Source organism: Rousettus aegyptiacus, unplaced genomic scaffold (genome assembly GCF_014176215.1).
Source record: "Rousettus aegyptiacus isolate mRouAeg1 unplaced genomic scaffold, mRouAeg1.p scaffold_m13_p_2, whole genome shotgun sequence".
Taxonomy (NCBI): Eukaryota; Metazoa; Chordata; class Mammalia; order Chiroptera; family Pteropodidae; genus Rousettus; species Rousettus aegyptiacus.
Window position 1 is genome coordinate 128,591,979 of NW_023416295.1, and position 22,866 is coordinate 128,614,844.

The window sequence follows — 22,866 nt, forward strand, 5'->3', positions numbered from 1 at the left end:
TTTATCTGCTGAGGCCAAACCAGACCCAGCTTTGTCCTATGGTTTTGCCTTCCCAGTACTCTCAGACTTGAACTACTGTTCTGTTTGTAGCACCACTGTGTGTGTGTGTGTGTGGGGGGTAGTCTTCAAATGAACTACACAAAATAGAATTTAAGTAATATATCTTTATTATGATAAATTTAAATTAAAAGGAAATGTTTCATATAAAACACTGGGGGAAATCACTTAAAATATTTATCCTAAGAGTTAAATCTAAGTATGGGAGGTAGAACAGTTCACATGGCTTCTATCAGCAATATGACAGCTCTAAGGGGTCACCGCAGGGAGACAGGGAAGCCGTAGGCTACAGGTGCTGCCCCAATAAGATACTTGAGTCGAGGAGCCTGGCGGGCCTGGTTGACATAGTAGAGAAGAGGGGCTCCTGGGCCTGCTCCAAGCCAGCCCTGCAGCAGCGCCTCTGTGTAGCGGTCGATGTCACGGTCAGTCACATCCCAGAGGTTACCCAGAAACAGGGGACTGAGAAAAAAGGAGGAATACAAAGAGCGGGCTCTTAAACAGAATACATAAGAAAACATGATTGAGGTAGTGGTTGGTGATTAGAGAGGACTGAACCAATGAGGAAGTCCCTTGGCCCATGGTTCTAGGAGAGAAGGCAAAGGGTTAAAGGCCCAGGCACGCCAGGGAACTAGGATGCAATGAAGGTGGGGCCCAAAAGGGAAAGATTTAGGATTCAGACCTGTTAAAGAATCTGAGCTTTCGAACTAGGATGGGCCTTGACTCTTTGAGACTCACCAGCCAGCCATGATATACTTGAGCACGATGCCAGCCCCCTCCAGGTTTCCATGCACAGCCAGGGCTGCACTGCTGCAGCCAAACAGCAGGGCCACTGGCCGGCAGCTCAGCCGCAGGACAGCCTGCCCATCCAGGAAGCGGGCACCGGCCCCATGCCCTGCATAGCTAAGGCAGAAGGTGAGATGAGTATGACCTAGCCATACTAGGCCTCTGCTAATGTCTCCAGACATGTCCTGAGTCAGCCAGGGGCTTTAAAGCTCCCAAAGCAAACCAAAGTGATATGCTATGCTGGATTGGCCCTCTCCCCACCCCTCCCTGCCCTAAGCACTCACATGTATAAGTCATGCTCCGTCAGGGCTGCCTGCACCTGTTCTGGGCTCGGCACCTCCCCAATCACTCCTTTCCAGCCAGCTTCACTGAAGGGAAAAGGCAGGAGTAAGAATAGGGGTCATGTGGAAGAGAACAGAAGAAATACTAGGGAGAAGGTGGGCTACAACATCTGATTCTGGAGAAAAAGACATGTTACCCTATATGTTGTCTTTACCCTGCCCCACTTCCTTTCTTACTCGTATTCTCCTGACCTGCTAAAATTGGCTCGAAATTGCTCCTCTGTGCTTGACAGGTTATTGTGAGGGTTCAGAACATAGAAGGTACTGCGCGGATCCACCCCTTGGCTCAGCACTGACGAGGCCCCAGACTGAGGAAGAGACACTGGCAATCAGGATGCTGGTCTGGCCAGAGGGTTCAGCCTCCAACAAACTCCAAGCCCTATTCCACAACTGATCCATTCCTAAGACCCACTCCTATCTTCACAGGTCTCCCCCAATCACATCACCAATCGTCCCCAGTCCACATGCCTTGAACCCCACCTCTTTGATGCTGGTGTAGCTGAGTAGAAAGCGGAAGGAGGGCAGTCGAGTGACAGGCAGTGCCCTGAGGCTGGGCATGCTCTCCCATGGCAGCTTTTGCAGGTCCTGGGCAAAAAGCACTCAGAGGTTACTTATGGTCCTAGCCAGGTATATATACAGAAGTCAGAAGGAGCGTGGGGATGAGCTGGTACCCAATGCCCACCAGACAGTGCCTTCTGGCCTCTAGCTCCTTACCTTGTCCAGCACTAAGACAAGGTGCCTATTGCTTAGTACTGTCTGCCCCTGTAGACGTCCTATGGCCTCACTCAGGAGTTCTTGGGCTCGCTCTGGCCGGGCTGGGCACAGCCCATAGGCCAGAGTCTGAATGTCCTGAGGGGTGAGGGTATTGGCACCACTGAGCATGACCTGTAGAGGAACAGTGGTCAGTGAGTACCATAGGTCCCAGCTCCACTCACAATGGCAGGTTGGAAAGAATTAAGTCTAGCTTCTTCTCCTTCCCTGATTTCTCAACTCACTTTCAGCAGAGTGGAGTCAGGATATTTCCAGCCACATTCCTGCAGCAACTCTTGTAGGTGGGAGGCCTCCTGAGCAGGGCCAGGGTCTTCACTGGATGGCAGCAACAGCCCCCTCCAGCAGCCCAACACATGCTTCTCTAGGGAAGTGATGAGAACCTGAATACGGAAAATAGAACCTTTAGTCAGAGAGGAAGCTGAGTTTCTTTTCCCACAAGTATATATATTTTGGAGATGAGATTTCCCAGTGTGTATAACTGTCTACATATCCTTCTGCCATTCATAAAAGGCAAGAAGCTACAAATATTTTGCATTTCCTAAGACACTAGGGGAGGAGTAGAGATGATTTGTTACGTATCACTGTTTTGGCAACTATGAACAGGTGGGCAATGAAAACTAGAGTTGAGAAGCTGATTCTTGAGCTTAAATCCTTTTTCTTATATGTACCTTTAAACATTCCATTGTCAAAACCCCTTCAACTTTTGGGCTCTTGTTTAAAGTCCTTTCCAAGTGACATAATTTTTTATTTAGGCCTATATTTCCAGAAAGGACTTGAGGTAGCTCAGTACCTCGGTCACCCCTCGCATCCCTGAGAGAGAAGACACTGGCACCCCCAAGTCATTCCTAAAAGAGGCCTAACCCCACCCCACCTTTGGGGCACACACCTCCATCCTATGGTCCAGTTCTAGCCGCCCTGTCCACCATTCTCGTTTGTCAGTACAGCTGCTGTTCTCTTTCTGTTCTTTCTGGATGGCATCAAACTCTTTCAGGGCTGAACTCAGAGGAAACTTTGGGAGATGGGGTTATGAGATTTCTGCTTGTCCACTGATCACCATCTCTCTATTCCCCAGCCACAGAACGTGAGCTTGACCAAAAGCCTACCCCAGCCCAACACTGCTCCATGGCCCACGAAACCTACCTTGTTCTGGGCAGTGGGTATCTGCACAGTGACCGGGGGATTGTCTTTTTCCAGCCGGGTCAGCAGGAGGGTGTTGCCCACTGTTCGAGGCTGGAGGGTGGCCAGGGCCAACACACACACAGTCACCCCTGATATACAGGACATACCCAGAATCATTTCAGCTGTTACAAGGAATTCCCTTCCCTGTCTTCTGTATTCAATCCCTATCAATCACTCAAGACAACTCTAAGAAGTCTTCACTGGTCAGTGGAGTTCAAGGTGCTCTCAACTGCCTTAACAACTCCCTAGGGACAGAGACCATGTCTTATACTTCTTTGTGTCCCTTGCAGAAATGAACAAAGGACCCTGCACAGAAGGAGGCACTCAAATCATCTGTTAGTATGTTTCATGTTAGTATAGTGAGAACCCTGGACACCTGAACTTATCCCTAAAGAAAGACATTGAATTTGCTGGTAACTCAAAGTTGAGGTTAAAAAAAAAAAAAAAGTTTGCAGATTAAGGTCTATCTGTTTGGTGAGTAACAAAATGACTAATCAATGTAAAGGTATGACATGTCCTTCCACAAGGGTCCTAAGTCTATGTAAGCTAACTAATGCCTTATAATAACCTACACCCAATTCTTTAGTAAGATGAATAAAAACACAGAAGAACCAGCTGAAGCCTGCCACCATACCACTGGGGATCAGAGCCAGGTGCTCCTGGAAACTCTCCTTCTCAGGCTGGGGGAAATGGCCAGATCCTGAAGTCCTGAAGGAAAAGAGGCTCTGGATGTGGGCTAGGGGGACATCTCCAGGCTTCTCCTGGAGACTCAGGTCTTGCAACTGTTCTGCTATTTCAAGTGATCCTCGGTGCTTCTGAGCCTTGCTGCAGGCAACACAAATAGGGGTAAGTTATCCCTCTTTCAAAGTCTGGACCTTCCCTGTAGTCTGCCTTATGGATGGCAGGAATTCACCTGAGCTGCCTGTGAAGGTGGGTGAGCAGTTGGTGGCGACAGGTGATGGAGACAGACTCAGTGACGAGGCAGGCAGTGGCATAGGGATCCTGGTGGCCCAGGCACAAGGCCAGGAGGCGGCAGAGGTGAGTGTAGAGCCCACTAGGAGGGCAGTGACGGATCCCACGGAAAGCAACACTCAGTGAGTCACGGATGGAATCCAGGGTAGAGATACCTAGAGAAAGGTCAAGACACTTGCTACACTTCCCAGCTGATAGCAACTTGCCAAGAAAGAGTCCCTGTAACATCTCCCACTTGGAAAGCAGCAGCTACCATTTACAAAGGGCAATGTGCCAAGTAGAGTGTTACATACCTTCCATGTATCAACTCACCCCATCCTCTCCAAACCCCCCTTTACAGTTAAGTCGGTAGAAGCTCAGAAAGGCTGAGTGACTTGCACACAGGTAGCAGAGAGTGCTACAAGTCAAACCCAGGTTCAAAGGCTGCTGGATCCAGGTGCAGATCCAAAGCCAGAATCAAAGACAGACTGGAAAAGCATTGGGATCAAGAGATCTAGAAGCTCAGCCCTTTCCAAGTGACCAGACCTCACCAATGGCTACAGAGGCCGAAGGGCATCGGAGCTGAGGACCAAGATCCTTGTCTCTCTCCTTATCTGGGCACAGGAGGGGCAGCTCCAATTTGCTGGAATCCCGTCTCAACACCTCACATTCTCCTATGGCTGTGTCAGGCCCTGGAGCTGATGTCTTTCCACCTAGGTAGAGAACATGACTTTCCTATGGCACATCCTCCTCCTGCCATCCCTTTTGTTCTCCCTTCTAGGATCCAGTCCGGAGCCAGCAGAAGTTCTTTCAGTACTGTCTTTGGCACCAGTTATTTCTTGTTTTGGTCCCATGGCAGCCCCCCAAAACATATGAACCTTCTATCTCCCACCCCTGCCATTATACCTGAGGCCGAGTCTTTCCCATCAGAGCCCCTGAGGATCTCAAAGCTCATTTCCATCTGGTTGTCAGTCAGCAACTCCTCAGGGATGGTCCTCATAATCTCAGGACCCAGCTCCTCACAATGTCTTGACGCAACCTTCTTGGCCCTCCGGCTCCTGCCACTGAGGCCAGAGTGCCCAGGGGCACTACCTGGGGCAGCCACTGTATCAGTCTTCAAGCTCGAGCCCTTCCTAGTCTGGCCCCGGCCTCTGCCCCGGGAAGCAACGCCCCGTCTCTTGGGCCCCTCTAAAAGCCGTGTCTCAACTGGGTCTTCCAAGTCACTGTCATCACTGAAGTTCACCTGGGATGGGTGGGAAAAGAAGGGCCAAGAAGCCTTTAGTGACATCATTTGACAGCAGGTGGCGCAGTGGAGGCACCAACACAGAGGCCTTTGGGAAAAATTTAAAAATTAACCTCCCACATATACTGCCACATTCAATCAGGGGCAGAAACTCCTGGGTGTGGAAGGAGGGAGAGAAGGAGGCACTAGAAGATAAGGAGGAAGGATGAAAGGGGAAAGGAATCCAGAGGTAAGCAAAGTGCCTTCTCCCTGAAACAAATGTAGACTTGGAACTCGGTCTTGTGGAAGATGTAGGGATCCTGCGGGTAACAGGAGAGTTAATGTCCCACCAGGCCCTGGGAAACTATTCCATAGACATCTGATCTGCAGAACTCTACTTCGGGACCAACCCCATCCAACATCAACACCAACTGGCCACAGTCATACCTCACCTTCAGGCGGGTCTGGACCCTCTGTTGTACCCTGGGGGCCTTGAGAATTTCAGGCTTGCTCTGTGTAGGAGAGCCATCCTCAAACACAGTGAAAGGGACACGAGGGCTGGCTAGCCTAAGCCTGCCTGGGGGCTTAGGTGTACAGGGTGGTCCTCCACCTTCCAGACCTTTCAGACCTTTCCGAGAGGTATTATGGAGGGGAAGGGTAGCAGAGACCACCTGCTGGCGCCCTCGTCCAGAATGTTTTTGGCTCCGAAGCTTAGAGGGCTCTGAGCCTGGTGGGGTCTTTATTGATGGCTGCTGCCAGCCCCAGGAGCTTGCAAAAAGTTGGGTAGTGCAGCAGCTGAGTCCAGCCAGCTTTGCAAGGGCCTGAATCAAGAGCAGGTTGGCTCGCCAGGGCTCCAGGTAGGGTATCCGCGCTGCTACAAACTTCAGCCCTGACTCCAGGACCTTCTCCAGGTTCTTGTTTGATGGCCCATTCAGCACCTCCTGTGCCAATTGTGTGTATGCCTGAGCCAAGATCTCATCAAAGAGGCTCGGGATCGGGGAGGGGGGTGCTTTGTGATTCAGGGAAGCCTGTAGAGCTTGAGTGAGGCGCTCAGTGGCTGCAGGGCAACCCTTTAGCACGACTTGCAAAAGATCCAGACTCTGGGCCTGATGGCCCATGGCCAGTCTCACCCCTGCTGTGACCAACACCCATCGTAGACAGACCGCTGAGAGGACAGGGCTGGCACAGAGCGAGCAGTCACAGGTGGGCGAATGGGTCAGGAAGCCAGGGCTAGGCTGAGGCTTTGTTTTCAGGATTGGGGAGGAGTTAGTAGAAGGTGCTATGGGGCCAGGCTCCTTGGCCACTGTGGCCACCAGCTCCAGAACAGGGCCTCTTAGGAAGACTTCCTCTTCTGGGAGCTCTGGAGGACAGGGGATCTGGGCTTGCTGCTGCCCCTTCTGCAAGCGGACCTTCTTCACAGAGTCCGGGTGCTGGGCTAGTCCACAAAACTCTAAGGAGAAAGTGGAACAAGAATTATAAAACTGGGAGAAATGATACCCAAAGCTTCCTGAGCTACCACAGGCCCTAACTCTCTAATATGTGTTATTTACTCACTAATACTCATGTATATTACTGTACTAACATATTACATATTAGTATGGTTTATTTTTTCAATAAAATCCCTAATGTCTTTTTCCCTTCCAACAATGGACCAACAGAGCCCACAAAAACCCCCATATGTGCAGCTCAGAAAGCTGCATGGTTCAGGAAAGCAGGAGGCCCAAGTCTTGATCCTGGCTTCTGCCCCTGATAGCCCCACGTTTCTGGTCCAAAACATTGAATTTCTCAACTTTCTCATTTTACAGATGAAAAAAAAAAATCACACTTGACTGTCTGGGGTTTTCTCTGGGTCAAATGAAATACTAGAGGCAAAAATGGTTGGTAAGAAAAAATGCACCATAAATAAAATGTTATTAGCTTAAGCCTCCTGAGGAAACTCCAACTGTGCTGCCCAATACAATAACCACTAGCCACACGTGGCTACTGAATATGTAAAATGTGGTGAGTTACTAAGGAACTCAATTTTAAATTTTATTAAATTTAAATTTAAATAGCTAAAATGTATCAGACAATGCTGATAACTAGAATCAGGTAGGTTCAGTCCTGGACAGGTTAGCTGAAGGAGGAACATCAATGGTCCGATTGAGGTAAAGGGAGCTTTGCCCTGGGATCAGAAATAAATCTCTGATTTAGAAGGGAACCAAATCTCGACGTATACAGATGTGTTATACAGTATATGTGTCACTTTCACCACTGCCCATGGGCACAGGGGCATGGGTGCTCTCACCTGTGCAAGACTCAAGCAAGAAGAGAACCTGTCGTAGGTCTGACTGACAGAGGTCAATATCATTGCGTGCCAACTCCAGCTCCCCCTTCAGCACCAGGAACAGGGCGCACCTTGTTGGGAGAGATGACAACAAATTAGTGAAATCCTTTTGATCCTGGAGAGTCTTCACCTTTCTCAAGCAGAGCCATCAGTCTTTTCCAGCCTCTAAAAGGCCTTTACTTTCTGAAGCTGATTTCACAGCTCCCTGGGGAAAATCCTCTACACTGCTCTCTAACAAACTCATCCTTGTGCATGAGGACGGGATTTCCAAAATAGCATTCCTCAAAAAAAGGGATTTAGGGAAATACTGTATGTTGGATCTTCCTTTCTGGAGATTTACAATGTGTACTGGCATATTGGAGGACATGAGAAGTCCTATAATAAATAAAAATGTCTAACCTTGACTAACTGAGCATTTTCTACTTATTTAGCTATGGAATGCATTCTTTTACCAACCCCTCCAAACATATTAATCTGTGGAATCGTTTGGGAGCTCATGGTCAAGGGTAGGGGCACTTAGGTTATGGAACTGGCATCCTCCTGGGCCCTGTACTCACTGGCGTGGTATCTGTAGCTTTGTTGTAAGTTTCAGGGCCTCCAAGCAAAAGGCCTTGGCTTCGCTCACACTACCTAGGCAGCCCAGACGGGAGACCAGCTTCTCTGAGCAGCTCAGCACCTCTGCAAGCACCTGCCATTTTTGCACCAGATTTTCACCTGTAGCAAAGGAGAGAGACAAGACCATCATTACTCAGTTATAGCCTGGATCCTCTGGAGACAAAACTGCCAGCCCCACTATCTAGGCTATTCATTCCTACAGAGCCTTGCTTTCCTCCTCAGACTCACCATAGTCCAGAAAAGGTGTCTCCACAGCTACTTTTTGAATTGAGAGCACATCGCTGCCCATGAGCAGGAGAATGATGCTTCGGAGGAGCTTATGGGAGTCAATGAGTGCTATTTCAGGTGTCTGCCAGCCTGTGCAGGTGAGGGTCGGGAGAACAAGAAGAAAGATGGTGTAGCCAAAACTTCTACCACCTTCAACTACTAAGATAGCAAATGCAAATAATGCTTCTATTCTTTTCCTTCTGCACCTAAGGCAAACACAGCTAATCAGTCATAGAACTCTTTCCCCCTGAGACCACATGGGGTCTCAGAATCCTTTTGGTATAGTATTCCAGGCAGTTATCAGGCAAACAATCAAAGTCAGCCAGCAAACAAACTCATCTGTTATCCCAAGATTACCCTGTGCAGCTTCCAGGTAGGCTCATTCACAGTTGGACAACAGAGGGAACAAGGGCTGAGAAAAGCTGAGAGCAGACAAATCACACACATCAACCAAGGAGGGCCATCTACCCTATTCTTTTACCTTGAGCACAGAGCTGCTCCCACAGGGAAGCTGATAGGCTGTCTGATGAGAGGCTAAGGTAGACTGCCACCAGCTGCAGAGCCTGGACACGCAGCAAGTACCAGGCCTTGGATGACCTCTGAAGGGCAGGGTCCTGAAGCACAGACAGCAACAGAGAGGCACCCTCCGTCACCTGGAAGAAGGGTCCAGAGGAGAGCAGTGAGGCCAGATTGGCAATTCGGAGCTTGAGATGCCCCTGGAGATCATCTGGCCCAATCCCCTGCTTTTAAGAATGATAAAGCTGTAGAGAAAACTAGAGCATGAGAGGGCATAAGACTTGGCTAAGTCACACAGCTAGTTTGTGAGAAAACTCAGGGCTTTTGGAACCCCTGAATTTCCAGTCTAAGACTTCCGTATTGTCCCAGTTCTATTCAGGGAGACTTTCCCCCTTGCCCCTGAAGAAAAGAATGAAAAGAAATGTATCTCTACTAGGATACTGGTGAACAATTCATTGAAGGGCAAGACTAGGAAATAGCACTGCTTCTCAGGGTCAGGAATATTCTTAGCTCCAGGGAAATCTCAAAACTCAGACAAATACCTAGAAAATCCTAAAATTCTTCCACTACCCAAGGTCTTTGGGTACAAGAAAGTGAGAAATACCTTGCGGTAAGCATAGCAGAGTTGACTTCTCAGTAGGTCACAGGTCAAGGAAAGGAGCAGGTATGTGTCAGTGGTACGATCCAGAAACTTCAGACTTGATTCTGCCTCTTCCAGGTGTAACTGAGGAAGCAGTTAGGGGGGGTGTGAGCATGCTGGTGAGGACAGGCAACCGGACTCTTCAAATTAAAGTGAATTAAGGCACAAGTGAAACGCCAAACACGTTCAATTAAAATATTTCAAATATTATAATCTACACAGGAGTTATTCATTCATGCACTAAAATATTGAGATACCTTTCAGTTAACCACTATACTAGAAAGACAAAGCTGAACAAGGAGCAAGCAGGATCTTCCAACCAACAGCTTGCAAAACAGTGGGGATGCAGGCATACCTATGTGATCATGATACAACACCGTTAGTGCTACAGGGACTTTGAGAAAGTGGTTGATTCTGACCTTGAAGAAGAGGACATATAAAATGCTTTATAAAGAAGGGTACAATTGAGCTAGGCCTTGAAAAGAAAGTACAGGTTTTCTGAATAAAAAAGGGGAAGGGGGTTGGAGGTGTATTTAGGGTAGAGGACCTAACACAACCAAAAACAGAGAGGAATATAAAGTAACTGGGACAGATTGGCATGAGGGTCATGGTAGGGGGCAGTAAGAAAAAGTATGAACCAGAATAATATAGAAGGTATGCAATATAAAGTAAAGGGTCTGGATAGCATCCTTCAAGTCATGGAGAAGCCAGTGGAGTCAAGAGATAAGCAGGCAAGAGATAAAATCAGATCTGTGCCTAAAAAGACCACACTAGTAGTGGTTAGAAGACAGTAGAAAAGAAACCGAAGGCAAGACCAGCTAGGATACATTGTGATAGTCCTCAAGTGAGTGAAGAAGCATCAACTGGTTTTGCAGTGAGGAGAAAGACACCTCCTTGTCCCACATCTGCCTCTCAACTACTCCACACTTTACGACCTTCTAGTCAAATACAGCAGTAAAGGCAGAGAAGCTGCCCCTTCAGCATCTTCTCATCTTCTCATCAAAGAAGTGTCACTACAGCCAGGTACCCCTCTGTAGCCCCCCAGGCTAGGCTGGCTGGGCACTCACCTGGGCATAGCTGGGACAGCCGAGTGTCAGGAGGAGCTGGGTGACGTGGCAGGAGGAGCCAGCTGCCTTTGCGTGGTCCTCCAGTCTCTGGGAGACAATCCGTACTAGCAGTAGGACATCCAGAGCCTGCAGGGGCTGGTTGGCCAGAAGCAGAAGTTTACCTAGCTCCTCTCAAGCCTTCATTTCTACCCACTGCTCCCCAGCCCTTTGGGATCTTGGTCTAACCTCAGGGCCTGCTGGAATGTGGCTACCCAGACAGAGCGACCATTAGCCATCCTCAGGGAGCCTGCAAACCATTCTACTCCCTTATGTTTGAAACTCCAGATGCCAGGATTTATTGAGTGCTTACTATGTGCCAGGCACTGTGCCAAGAGGTTTACATGCATTAACTCACTTTATCTTCATAGCAGCTCTAATCCCAATTTCATAGATGAGGAAACTAAGAATCACATAGGTTATGTTGCCTAAGTTTACATAATAGGTATGTGGTAGAGCCGAGACTCAAAATCAAGGGCTGAGGTAGCTTCCCAGGCTCCTTGTGCTAGAAATACCGCCTAACAACCCAAAGTAACAAAGATTCTTTATGTGCAATGTTCTTTTTCTGAGGTTCCTAATGTGACATCCAGGTTTCTAACGTGGAATCCACGGAAGAGCTTTAGGGAGTCTGCGAAACATCCTGAAATTGCATGCAGAAATACGTGTATAGGCATTTATGTATTTTTCTGAGTACGCAGGTTTCAAATTATCTAATAATATAATAATTATGGTTCGCATTTGAGTATTCTGTTTCTGTGCACATCTTCCATGCATTTCATCAAATGCTGACAATGCGATGAGGTAGTATTATTATTACCTTCATTTTAGAGATAAGGGAACTTGGTCTTAGAAGATTAAGTAACTTGCCTAAGGCCATGTACTAATAAATGATAGAGCTTAGATTTAAACTCAGAGAAGCTGATGATAGAGCCCATACTGGGTTACTTGGCTTCTCAGAAGGTACACAGTCCAAAGAAGGTAAAGGTACTTGGTTTTTGGTCTGTGTCAATGTCTTTCCCCTTTACCTTTGCCACCAGCTGATAGAGGGCCGCTAGGATCTGCAGTGAGGCTGCTGTCTGCTGGAGACACCGCAAAGCGGGAGCCTCCTCCTTTGTAAGCACCTCCTTCCACAGGGCCAGGGCTTGGTCCAGGCATTTGGACTGAGCTATAATTTAGAAGAAAAGGACCAGCTATTCTCTCAGCGAGAACCACTTGGGAAGAACGCCACCTTCTCCATAACAACCTCTACTATTTGTGCCCACCCACTTTATAGCCTACAGGGACAGTCTCTCCCACACCTGGGGTCCCTATCCGGTTGTCAGAGCACCATAGAGACTATCCCACCACACTATGACCTCACCAGCATCTGCAGCCAGGTTGAAGGCAATGTTACTGTATAGAAAACGATCTTCCTGGAGTTTATCTTCATAGTTCAGGTCATTGACTTCAAATTCCTCCAGGTTACTAGGGGCCTGGGCTTTCCGATCCTGCTCGATACCCTGGGATGGGGAGATCAGAGTCAAAAACAGGGCTGGTGCCAGCTTACTGGGGGTCCAGGGAGAACAATTCCTGTATCCAGTGCTGCTCAGCCCCACAGCAGCCATACTCACCTCCCGCATTTTGGTCTCCAGGGTACAGATGTAAAGCCACAGCAGGGCTTGTGCTTTATCATCCAGGAGCTGATCCTCGGCCTGAGTCTCAGGCTTCACACACTCCAGAAGCTGTAAAGCTTCCCGGATAGCATCCAGGGCAGAGCTGTAGGGAAAAGATGCACTTAAGCAGGGCCTTCTGCAGAACAGCTGGTCTCATTCTTCGAATGAGCTCCCTTGACCACAAACAGAAGGGGGTACACAGGGATGGAGAGAGGGTAATAGGCTCCCCAAAGGGTCAGAGGACCTTGGCTTCTCAGCAGGTATACATACAGTCCTCCTTACCAGTTAGTCTGCTGGGCAAAGTCATGGTAGCAGAGCACCTGAGCCAATTCCACCAGGTGGGTGGCTCGAGCCCAGGCCCCAGCTGGTGTCTCCTCAGGGGTCAGCTCCAGCAGGTCACAGATGATGTTGAACCGTTCCTGTCCTGTATCGGCCCGCACTGCCTTGTAGGCCTGCAGCTCTTCCCTAAGCAGGAGGGCCAAGGTTTCTGGGTCCCAGCTGTTTAGATTGTCTCGCAGAGTCCTGAGAGACAGCAGGCTCAGACTGGGTGACCGTGAAACAAGCAGCCTCTGCCTCATGCTAAGTAGTCCCAGCCTTGGCTTGCTGAGAGCTAGTACATTTCCAGTTGTGAAAGCAAGAACACTGCCTGTTGCCACTGTTCCCCCAGTATCCAGCAGAGGGGCTGGCACTCAGTAGGCACTCAGTGAGTGAGGGGAAAATCAGTGTCTTTTACAAACATAAGGATGAACATGACCAAGAGTATAAAAAGCCATCCCTAGCCATGGGGCAAACATGGTTATCCCATTTCCTGCCAACTTACCTCAGCTGTAGTTCCTTGTCTCCAGCTCTGGCAGCATCCATCTTGACCCGGACCCAGAAGGTGACTGGCTCGGCCATGTATTTGGGGTCACAAGGCTGCAAGGCTGCCAGCCACAAAGCCACCATCTTGCAGCCTTGGGCCTGTTTACCCAGTTTCTTTAAACTCTCTACATGTAGCCGGAAGCACCTGTGTAACTGACCAGAGAAAGAGAACAGATCAGACTGGAGAAGGGAACCAATGAATCTGTACAGTGAAAGAGGACAGGTATGCACAGGTACAAATACCATCCGTGGTGGGGGTCCTCTGGCTACGACCCCTACCTCAAGGTAGCATACACATAAGAACTAAATAAATACCTTGGGTGCTCTCAGCCTGAGACTTCCATCTATTCTACCCATATATTCATCATCCACACCCTTGAAAACTTACTCCTCCTCCTGTAATCCTTATCTCAACAAACTGCCCAAGTCAGAACTTAAGACCATTGACTCTTCTCCCTCTAGTCACTTATTAGGTTAATCCTTGACTTCTTGTTCCCATTGGTTCTTTCTATCCCTTGGGAAGCCACTTCAGTTCAGAAACCAACTCTTTTCTGTCTAGGCTATTAGGGCAAACTGGGTGCCCAGTGTTGTCCTTGCAATCTGTTCATTCACCACAGTGATGCCGGAGAAACCCAAGATGACAATCTGCTATCACGCCTCCATGTAAATCCATTAGAGGCTCATCAATTTCCCTCATGATGAAACCCAAGGCCCTTTATGACCCACCTTGCCTGCCAATCCAGTCAACCCCTCATTTCATGGGTATTCTTGCTTTAAGTCAAGTAGTTCTCACTCTGGTTGCCCAAAGGATCACTCAGGGGAACACTTTAAATATCCAGATATCTGGGCTCCAGTGCCATGGGCTCCAGTGCCAGAGATTCTGATGCTATTTGATGCAATCAGCTAAGGGGCAAGCATTAGAATTTTTTTTCTTTTTTAAGTTTATTTAGGTGATTCTAACGTGCAGCCAGGTTGAGATCCACTGGCTTGGGTCAAATATAAAAAGTGAATCAATCAAAATAATAATAACAGTACAAAAGAGGTCTGGGAAACACTGCCCCAGTTATGGTGCCAACGTGCAGCTCTTAACACTTTATTCCAAGGCAAGGTCCTGGCCAAGTCCTTTCATGCTATTCAAGCCTCTTCCTTCCCCCAACATAACCTCCCTTCCTGCCTTCATACCTTCTCAGGAGGCACTGCAGGATGGGTGCCTGGCTTCACCAAGCCCAGATGCTGACAGAAAGGCTCAGAGATGGCACAGGCCTCGGCATAGAGCTTGTGACTATAGAAACTGTAGGTCAAGTTACTGGTGTAAGAGGCTGCAGGGGAGAGAAAGGACAGCTGACCACAGGAATAGTTCCCACTGCCCTCTCCTATAGGAGGCAGTAGAAAGAAGCTCAACCTGTGGTCAGCTCAGCAGCTTTCAAATCAGACAGGAATTCCTGTTGCTAGGGAATGAGAAAGGGGCAGCACTCCCCTTCCTGCTTTAAGTCAGCCCACGCCCTCCATTCCAGGAAGACAATCACAAATCACCCAGCCCCTCTGCACTCATTTTATAAGAGCTGAGTCCTCATTCCCACACAGGGTTCATCTCTCTTCACATGCCAATCTCTGTCTTCATCTTGCTTCAAAGGTAAGCAAGTTAAGGAAACACTCTGGCCTGTCATTTACCTTCCTCTCCTTCCCTCATTCTGCCGAAGCCACATAGCCTCCTTGATATTCCTTGAACATACCTGATTCTCTCCTACCTTAAGGCCTTGGCACTGGCTTTTTCCTCTGCCAGGGATGTACTTTCCCAGGTGTCTACACAGCCAATTCCCTTATATCCTCCAAGTTTTGCTATGTCACTCTTTCAATGAAGCCTACCCTGACCACTGTTGTTTTAAATGGTAACTTGACTCTCTTACTACACCCTGAACTCCTAATTCTTTCTTATTCTGCTCTACTTTTCCTTTCCCACATACTTATCTCTTTCTACATGTTGATAATCAATTATTCTATTATTGTCTTTCTCCCCTAACCAGGATGTGGCTCCAGGAGGACAGGAATATTTGTTTTGTTTACTGACAATATCCAAGTACTCAGGACAGTGCTTAGCACATAGTAGATAATCAATAAATTATTTGTTGCATGAGTACGATTTCCTTAAATCCTAGTTTATGCAGCTTCTTGGATATCAACATAGATGGCTGAGACAAAATAAAGTCAGTCTTCGATACTGTGGGAAGAATCTTCATACTAATTTTTATGACTCCTGGTGATATTTTCATCTTGGCTAGGTTCAACCACTGAAAACAAACATGATAAGTTCTCCAAAAGTTTCCAGTGACTGAACCCATTAGGTTTATATTATTTAAAGGGCCATGCTTTTCATAAAATGGGATGATTTATGATAAAATATAAAAATAGGTAAAATTTATCTATGCTGATAGGATAGTGGTTGCTATTGGGGGGTAGTGACTAGAAAGGGGTACAAGAAAGGATTTTCCAGGGTCTGAGTCATGCTGTTACTTGACCTAGATGGTGATTATGAAGTACGTTCACTTTGTAAAACAATCCATCAAGCTGTACACTTATGATCTTAGCATTTTTCTGTATGCATATTTCAATAAAAAGGGAGGGGAAAAGCATATGTGCTTGTTGGTTTATAGAAACGTAGTATATCTCCAGAAGAATACATAGAAAATTGATATTAGTTACCTCTGTAGAGGGGAACTTGGGTGATTAGGATTAGAAGAGGCTTTTCACTACATGCTCTTTCATGTAGTGAACCATGTGAAGGTGTTAACTGGTTTTTAAAATTTCAAGTCATAAATGTTCTTTAAAATTTAAATGTATAGAAAGGTCATAAAGTTGCATATCAGGTACAAATGTTTTCATGAAACAAATACCAAATGAGATTTCAAAGTCAACAAGAAAAATTTGTGCCTGCTATTGTAAGTTAGCCTCATCACCATCACTTCTCTTCTGCTGTCAAATATAGTGTAATTGATACTTATAAACATCTTTTTCACTGGCTCCTTTAACCATAAGGAGCCCCCACAATGGTCACAATCATCCAGCAAGTGCTATTTGCCTGCCTAATGAGTGACGATCCTCCCAAGAACCCTATATCTGGGCCCCAAGGCACTAACCAGTCATCCCCAGGTAGTCAGTCAGCTCTCGGCCTGACAGGCCCTGTAAGGCCTCCAGCATCCAGACAACAGTAGATTTGCAACTTTCCACTAGCTGGGCTAAGTCAGCCAAATCAGCTACCTGAAGGGACAAAAAGGGCTTGAGGGTGAGGAGACATAATAGGTCCAAGGTGACATTCGCCCCACCCCATATATAAAGCCAAAGCAACCCCAAAGCTCTACTGAGGGTAGTGGAGCAAACCCTTTTCCTAGGACATGTCCAGGATTTTTGATTCCCAGACATTACCTGACAGCCTTGGGCAAAGTCATAAACCACCACAGTGTAGAGATGAAGTCCCTGAAAATGCATCTGAACCAAAGACTGGTGCTGCTTGGAGGAGTCCCCACAGACCTGAGGAAGTAAGAGGAATGTTGGTTTGAGGGACAGAGTTCTGGAGAGCTGAGGCAGCCCAGCATGTAGGAAGAAAGACATCAGGAGGGGCCACTGCCCTTTCAGGATAGACTAGGCTGCTTGCTGGCTGGTCAGGCATTGTCTAGAGAGCACCTTACCAAGGAGGGAGGCAGGGTTTCCAGATCTTACCAAAGACCCTAGCCTGATAGTCCACGGAACCACATTCCCACCCTACCTCTAGGTCCTTAACTCACATCATCCTGCAGCTGCTGAATGAGGGAGTAGTAACCGCTAAGAAAAGCAAAGAGGCCCCGAATAGCATCAGGTCCATAGCGCCTCTTGGTGCGCCGCTCCAGGCCTGAGAAGAAGAACTGGCAACTGTCATACAATGCCCGCAGTGGGGGTGACGGTGCCTCCATACTGCTGTTCAGGAGAGCTGATGCCTTGATCAGAAGCTTGGCCACTGTGTGGGGTCCTCCCTCCTGGACCTGCAGCAGTTTAATCCCCAGCTGGCACAGCTGGAGGCTGGGGGCAAGACTGGTTTTCCTTAGGTAATCCTGGGCTTTCTCTACTGCCTTGATGGCCTTGGTGTAGAGGCGGCTCCAGCAGAGGCGACGGCAGTGTTCCACGGTGAGTTCCAAGAGACAGAGGGCCTTCTGGGGAGAGAGACCAGGAGAGTCCCCTCCCTCACTCACCAAGGCTCTGATTACATGCCTGGAGAGTTGGTCATCTAGGAAATCAGCATCTGCTTCATTCAGACCATGCCCACTGGCATCAAAGAGCTGATGAGCAGCTACCACTCGACAAGCTGTTGGAGAAGCAAAGTGGGGAACCTCACAAGGGGTACTTTCATCCTCCAAGAGTACTAGAAAGCTCAAGGCCTTCAGTCGAGCTGAGTATGCAGCTCGCTGCTCCACCAGGGCTTCTGCCCCCTTCCAAAGCAGAGAAAAACTGCCCCGAGCCACAGCCTCATAATCCTGGGGAGCAGCTTGGGGAGAACACTGCACCAAGCAGGCATGAAGGGGCTGAGCAAGTCGGAGTGTGGCCTCTGGGATTCCCTGTGCAGCAACATTCCGCAGAAAGATGAAGAGAATTCGTTCCAGGTAGAGGGGTGGGCACTGGGGGTTGGACGCCAAGTAGCCATTGCAAGCCAGTTCTGCCAGCTCCAGCAGGCTCCCTAGGTGCCTATGGCAAGCCAGCTTAGCAGTCAGCTGCTGGTTGCAAGCCCTCAGGATGGTATCACAAGTTTGTCTCCTTTCGGCATCAAATCGGCAACTGGAAGAACCAGCTGGAAGTTTGGACAAGAACTCCTAGGAGAAGAGGAAGATATGAATGGAGATATCAAAAGAGGGAAAGAGATAGGGAAAGGAACTGGAAATGAGGTTGCTCAGATTTACTAATCTGTCTCCTCAAATAAGGCAACCCCCACCCGGCACCACCAAAAAAACAAAAAACAAAAAACAAAAGCCAGGTGCATCCAAAGCCAAACAACACCCCCAACCTTCAAGTCAGGCAACAACTCTTCAGCCTCCTTCGGGTTGCTTAGCAGAGTCCCAAAGTTGACTCCTTTGAAGCTCCTCATGGCGCCAGAGGGCTAGGGGAAAGGAAACGGATGAGAGAGGGCAGAGAAGATTCGTAATGGGGTTAAATGAAAGGCGGGTGAAGGGCTTGAAGGCCGTGGGAAAAGGAGGCAAAGAATCTCGTCAAAATGTTATGGGAAAAAGCCCAAGCTAGGACGCCGGGCTCCCGTTATAAACCGACGCTTTCCCTTTTCCTTCCTCCAGGCCGATCCCTGGCCTCATTACCCATTCCAATCTGCCACACCGGAGGCCTGCATCGAGCTCTTCAGCGCCCACCAGGACGTCCCGAGGTCTCCCGACCCTGCCTGGCAGAGCTGCCTCGCCTCTTCTCAGGTCAGCTTTGGGGACCCCATTCACCTCGTTGCATATACACGCTCATGAGTCCCACCGGGCCTTAGCCCCAGAGCTCCCCTCTTTCCCAGATCTAGGGCTTACCGGCCAGACGGAGTACTCTGCAAAGATCCAAATGCAACCTTCGTTTACGCGCCAGCCCCTCCTTTCAAATATTCACAGCGACCAATCAGCGAGAGCTGCGTAACGCTGGCGGACCGCGCGGCATACTGGGAGTTGTAGTTTACCCTCTGCACTGCGTTGTCACGTGACTTAGGATGGCGGGATCCGGCTGCTCTGGCTGTCATGGCCTCTTGGGGGCGCGAGTTTCCCCTCCTTTTCCAGTGGAGGTGGAGTTCCTCGCTACCCGTCCTGTAGTAGCTATCGGGAAGGCCAGCCCAATGCCTCCTTCTCCCCTTTATCTTCAGAGCTCAGTAAGTTTAAATTTCAAGAGAAGAGAGATAGGTTAGACGACAACAAAAAACTTACTTGGCAATTCACGAGGTTCAGCTTACTAGGAAAAAAAGGGCATAGCTTTTCATGGAATTCTTTTAAAATATACTTTGCTGGAGACACTGACATGAGCACTGTGGGGACTTCTAGCTCTACCTTCCAGCCTTGCTTCTTCCATCAGTTGGATTGTATGAGGAAGATAGAGGATCTAGTGCTTTTTGATGGGGGATGGAGGTTGGCGAGTGGAACGGGGGTTGTGAGTGACAGGAAGAACTAGGAAAACTTATTCACTGGGATATTTCATAGTTTTTCATGACTTATATTTGGTAAATTCTAAATACTTCCTCAAACTCAGATTCAGTTGGGTCTGCTTCTCTTTCCTTCCTCTACCAAAGAATTCAAAACTCTCGTCTTCCAGTTAGCTTTTTCCTGATGAGCGCTGTTGGATAATTCATCCTTCTTTATCATCGTCTTTTTTCGTCATCGACCTCTTTTATGAGCTGAGAATCTAGTAGACAAGACTATTTAAAACAAGAACAATGACATCTCCAAAGAATCTCAGCATTAGAATGGTAATATTAACTCAGGTGCTGTGTTATAGACATTACATACATATCTCTTGTAGGCTAAGGGACCCAGCAGAGAGGAGATATTCATAAATCATGAATACATCATTCCCCCAGTACTCAGTTCCTCTTACTTACATCTTAGCAATCAGTGCTCATTTACATGTAGTACAGCAAGGGTGCTAGGACTTTTTTCCAGTGTATTTATTATATCTACTTGATTCCAAGTGCCTCAAGGGCAGAGAACTTATCCTTTTTTATTCCTCTTCTACTTCTTACAAGTAGGAAATTCAAGAGATCAATAAATGCTGACAAATATGAACCTGAGTCACATAATTTAATCCCTCCCCTGAATCCCAAGTTTATAAAGAGCAGCACAGGATGGTAGAGAGAGCTTTGAATGTGAGTCTGGACAGAGAAGCCAGATTCTAGTCCCAGCTCAATTTCTTGCTAATCTGTGAAATGGGGATAGCAACATCAAGCCTTACTGCCTCCCAAGGGTTCTGCCAGCCTCAAATAGCCTTGAAATGCTTTCCAAAAGTCCTAACAATGCTTTGCAGCCATTAAAAAGCATGTCCTATATATAACATATAAAGATGACATATAAAAATACATGAATGATTATTATAGTCTTCTTGTGGATTTTAACTGTTTTAAAGAGGAAAACAAGACATTGTTATGTAAAAAAAAGTTTCAGAACAGCATGAATTGTATGATTCAATGTCAATTAAAAAAAACTAATATTAAGTTATACCATTTAACAGTGGTATGAAGAGTGGGATTAAGGGAGCCTGTCATTTTTTACATCTTACATTTCTATATGTAGATCTGTAATTTAGTTATATATCAATAAAATATATGCATTTTATTATATAAACAGATTTACACTTACATGTTCATATTAAGTATGTATTTCTGTATTTGCATTTGAAAATTTTACAATAAGTCCATTTAAACTTTTTATTGTAAAAAAATCTTAAAGCAAATGTGAAGTATTTTTATAACATTAGATCTGATCCCAAGCATGACAAACTTTTGTTTATTTTATAATTCTACTCCATGATTCTATGGGGAAATGGTGGCAAAAATAATAAAAGGGACAAGGACAACCACAAGACTGGGCTTAGGGGAAGAGTAATGGAGAGTAGAACCTAGACCCAGCCAAAGGGCCATAGCCATTAGCTGAAAACAATCCCCTTTCCTCCCTGAGCGGGGACTGAATTTCCAGGAAGAGTTAGTCCTCCAAGCCTCAGAACCCAGTACTGTCCTCATGCCCCAGTCCTCTGGCCTTCTTGTCCATTGGCTCCTGGTTTCTTGGGATGTTTCTGCTCTTAACATCATTTAAAAGTGCCAAATCAAATAATCATAAGTCCAGCTGGATGGAAAGTCAGAAAATCAGGAGCCTCTTTAGTGAAAGATGGTGGTGTGTATCAAGTCTGACACCAAATTGACCTGCCCGCTTGAGGAAGAGGAAATGAGTTCAAGTGGAACATATTGACACCCTACTCAGTTGCTCACATACCCTGAAGTCGAAGGCCTCTCAGATAGCTGGATATATCTATCTGGGCCAGCACCAAAGATAAACACTTCTGGGAATCACTCAGCCACTGGGATTTGTTGGAAAGTTCTACACCTCATTACAGCCTCAGCTACTCATTCTCACACCCAAATCCAATGGGCTCAGCTGAACTGAAAAAGTTAAAAAAAGAAAATACAAAAGCAAACACTTATGTAGTGCTTACATTGTGGCCTAAGTACTATTCTAAGCACTTAAATACAGTAATGCATTTAATCTTCACAAGAGCCCTATAGAGTAGAAATGATACTATCATTTTTCAGATGAGGAAACTGAGGCACAAATTTGAACCCAGGAAGTCAAACTCTGGCTCCACACTTTTAACCAGCTCCCTATGCTGCCTATTAGCTAAGTACCATGAGCAGCATTTTGTAGGCAGTGTGCGTCTGCTAAACCAATCTCTCATTTGACACATATGGGCAGAAACCCAAAAGTGGACTGGACGGCCAAGGCTAAATTCTCTCACTCTCTTGCTTTTCTCCAAAGACAGGGCTTGGGATGAGGGAGCAGGGCCAGAGAGGGAAAGGCAAAATAGGTGAAGGCCCAGGGGACACAGACAGTACATGTCATAGAAGAGGCATTGGGCAGGCAGCAAGAGGCAAGGTTTAGCCTTGGCATTGCCATTCACTTGCTATATGCCCTTTCTTTAAGGGGATAGTCACCAGAACCTGGTAATACAATGCATGGCATATAGTAGGTGCTCAATAAAATAATTAAAAAATGTTTAAAGCCAAATGGAAAATCTCTAAAATGCCTTTGAGCTCTTAACACCCTGTGAGTGTGACAGGAAAGAACCCTCCCACTTTATCTGCCACTAGCCCCTTTGACGAAAGCTTAGCAGGGACAGAATTAAAGGAACCTCATTAATTTGTCTCCTCTACCCCATCACTTTGAAATGTGGGGCCCCCTCATACTTACATCAAAAATAATTACTGTCATCCAAAATAACAAATCATTAACTAGGCTCTAGATTTTAGTCTAATAGCTGCCTAAGGGGCAGCTCTTGAAAAGCCAGGTGTGAGCTAGCTCGTTTCCTCTCCAGACATTTATGGAGCATAGTCATGGCAAAGCACCTACTTGTGTGCATATATGGGAAGACAAAGGCAAATAAGACACAACTTCATCCTGTCCTCAAGATCATAGTACCATAAAAAGAGACAGAAAGTCTACAAATAACTATAAAATATATCTAGGTCCAGCCCAAGAGGGCAGAAAGAGGAAGTGGAGTTATCGTAACAGACTGTCTTAACCTCAAGATGGGAGAAGACAAAGGTATGTTTTTTCCATACTTAACCTCAGCTTCTATTCCCTGCAGCCTCGGTGGGAGAACATGTTTTTTTTCTGTTCTGAGCAGAGACCTGAGACCACCACTCATTCCTCCACCTCAGCCTCACCCTGCAGATGCCCATCCACACTGCATTCCTCCAGTACTAGCAAATGCTATCTCTCCACACAGGTTGGGACTTGCAGGACTTGGAACATCTTGCCTTTTCCTGTCTGGGAAGTAGTCTGAGACCCAAGGAAAGGTCGTCAATTCCTTTCCAGAAGAGTG

The 22,866-nt window shown here is 47.1% G+C and overlaps 1 protein-coding gene across 4 annotated transcripts; it reads right to left on the reverse strand.

Annotated features, from left to right (window-relative positions):
• Positions 1-144: 144 nt before the first annotated feature.
• ESPL1 (extra spindle pole bodies like 1, separase) lies at positions 145-18,907 on the reverse strand. Of its 4 annotated transcripts, none has more exons than XM_016142719.2 (31): positions 18,825-18,907; positions 18,311-18,403; positions 17,064-18,119; positions 16,705-16,809; positions 16,419-16,539; positions 14,467-14,603; positions 13,244-13,437; positions 12,706-12,945; positions 12,382-12,526; positions 12,132-12,270; positions 11,797-11,936; positions 10,736-10,870; positions 9,633-9,752; positions 8,994-9,165; positions 8,474-8,602; positions 8,188-8,344; positions 7,592-7,701; positions 5,757-6,754; positions 4,989-5,325; positions 4,634-4,795; positions 4,045-4,258; positions 3,766-3,956; positions 3,093-3,220; positions 2,839-2,961; positions 2,177-2,332; positions 1,896-2,066; positions 1,662-1,766; positions 1,359-1,489; positions 1,125-1,208; positions 793-957; positions 145-516 (listed from the first exon to the last, which is right to left on the reverse strand). In XM_016142719.2, the coding sequence occupies exons 2-31, from the start codon at positions 18,389-18,391 to the stop codon at positions 315-317; spliced, it is 6,348 nt and encodes a 2,115-aa protein (XP_015998205.2). In that variant the 5' UTR covers positions 18,392-18,403; positions 18,825-18,907; the 3' UTR covers positions 145-314. The 4 variants fall into 4 exon arrangements, with proteins under 4 accessions (XP_015998205.2, XP_015998208.2, XP_015998206.2 ...); XM_016142722.2 differs by lacking the exon at positions 18,825-18,907 and adding an exon at positions 18,615-18,814 and having other exon boundaries at positions 1,374-1,489; XM_016142720.2 differs by lacking the exon at positions 18,825-18,907 and adding an exon at positions 18,615-18,814.
• Positions 18,908-22,866: the final 3,959 nt, after the last annotated feature.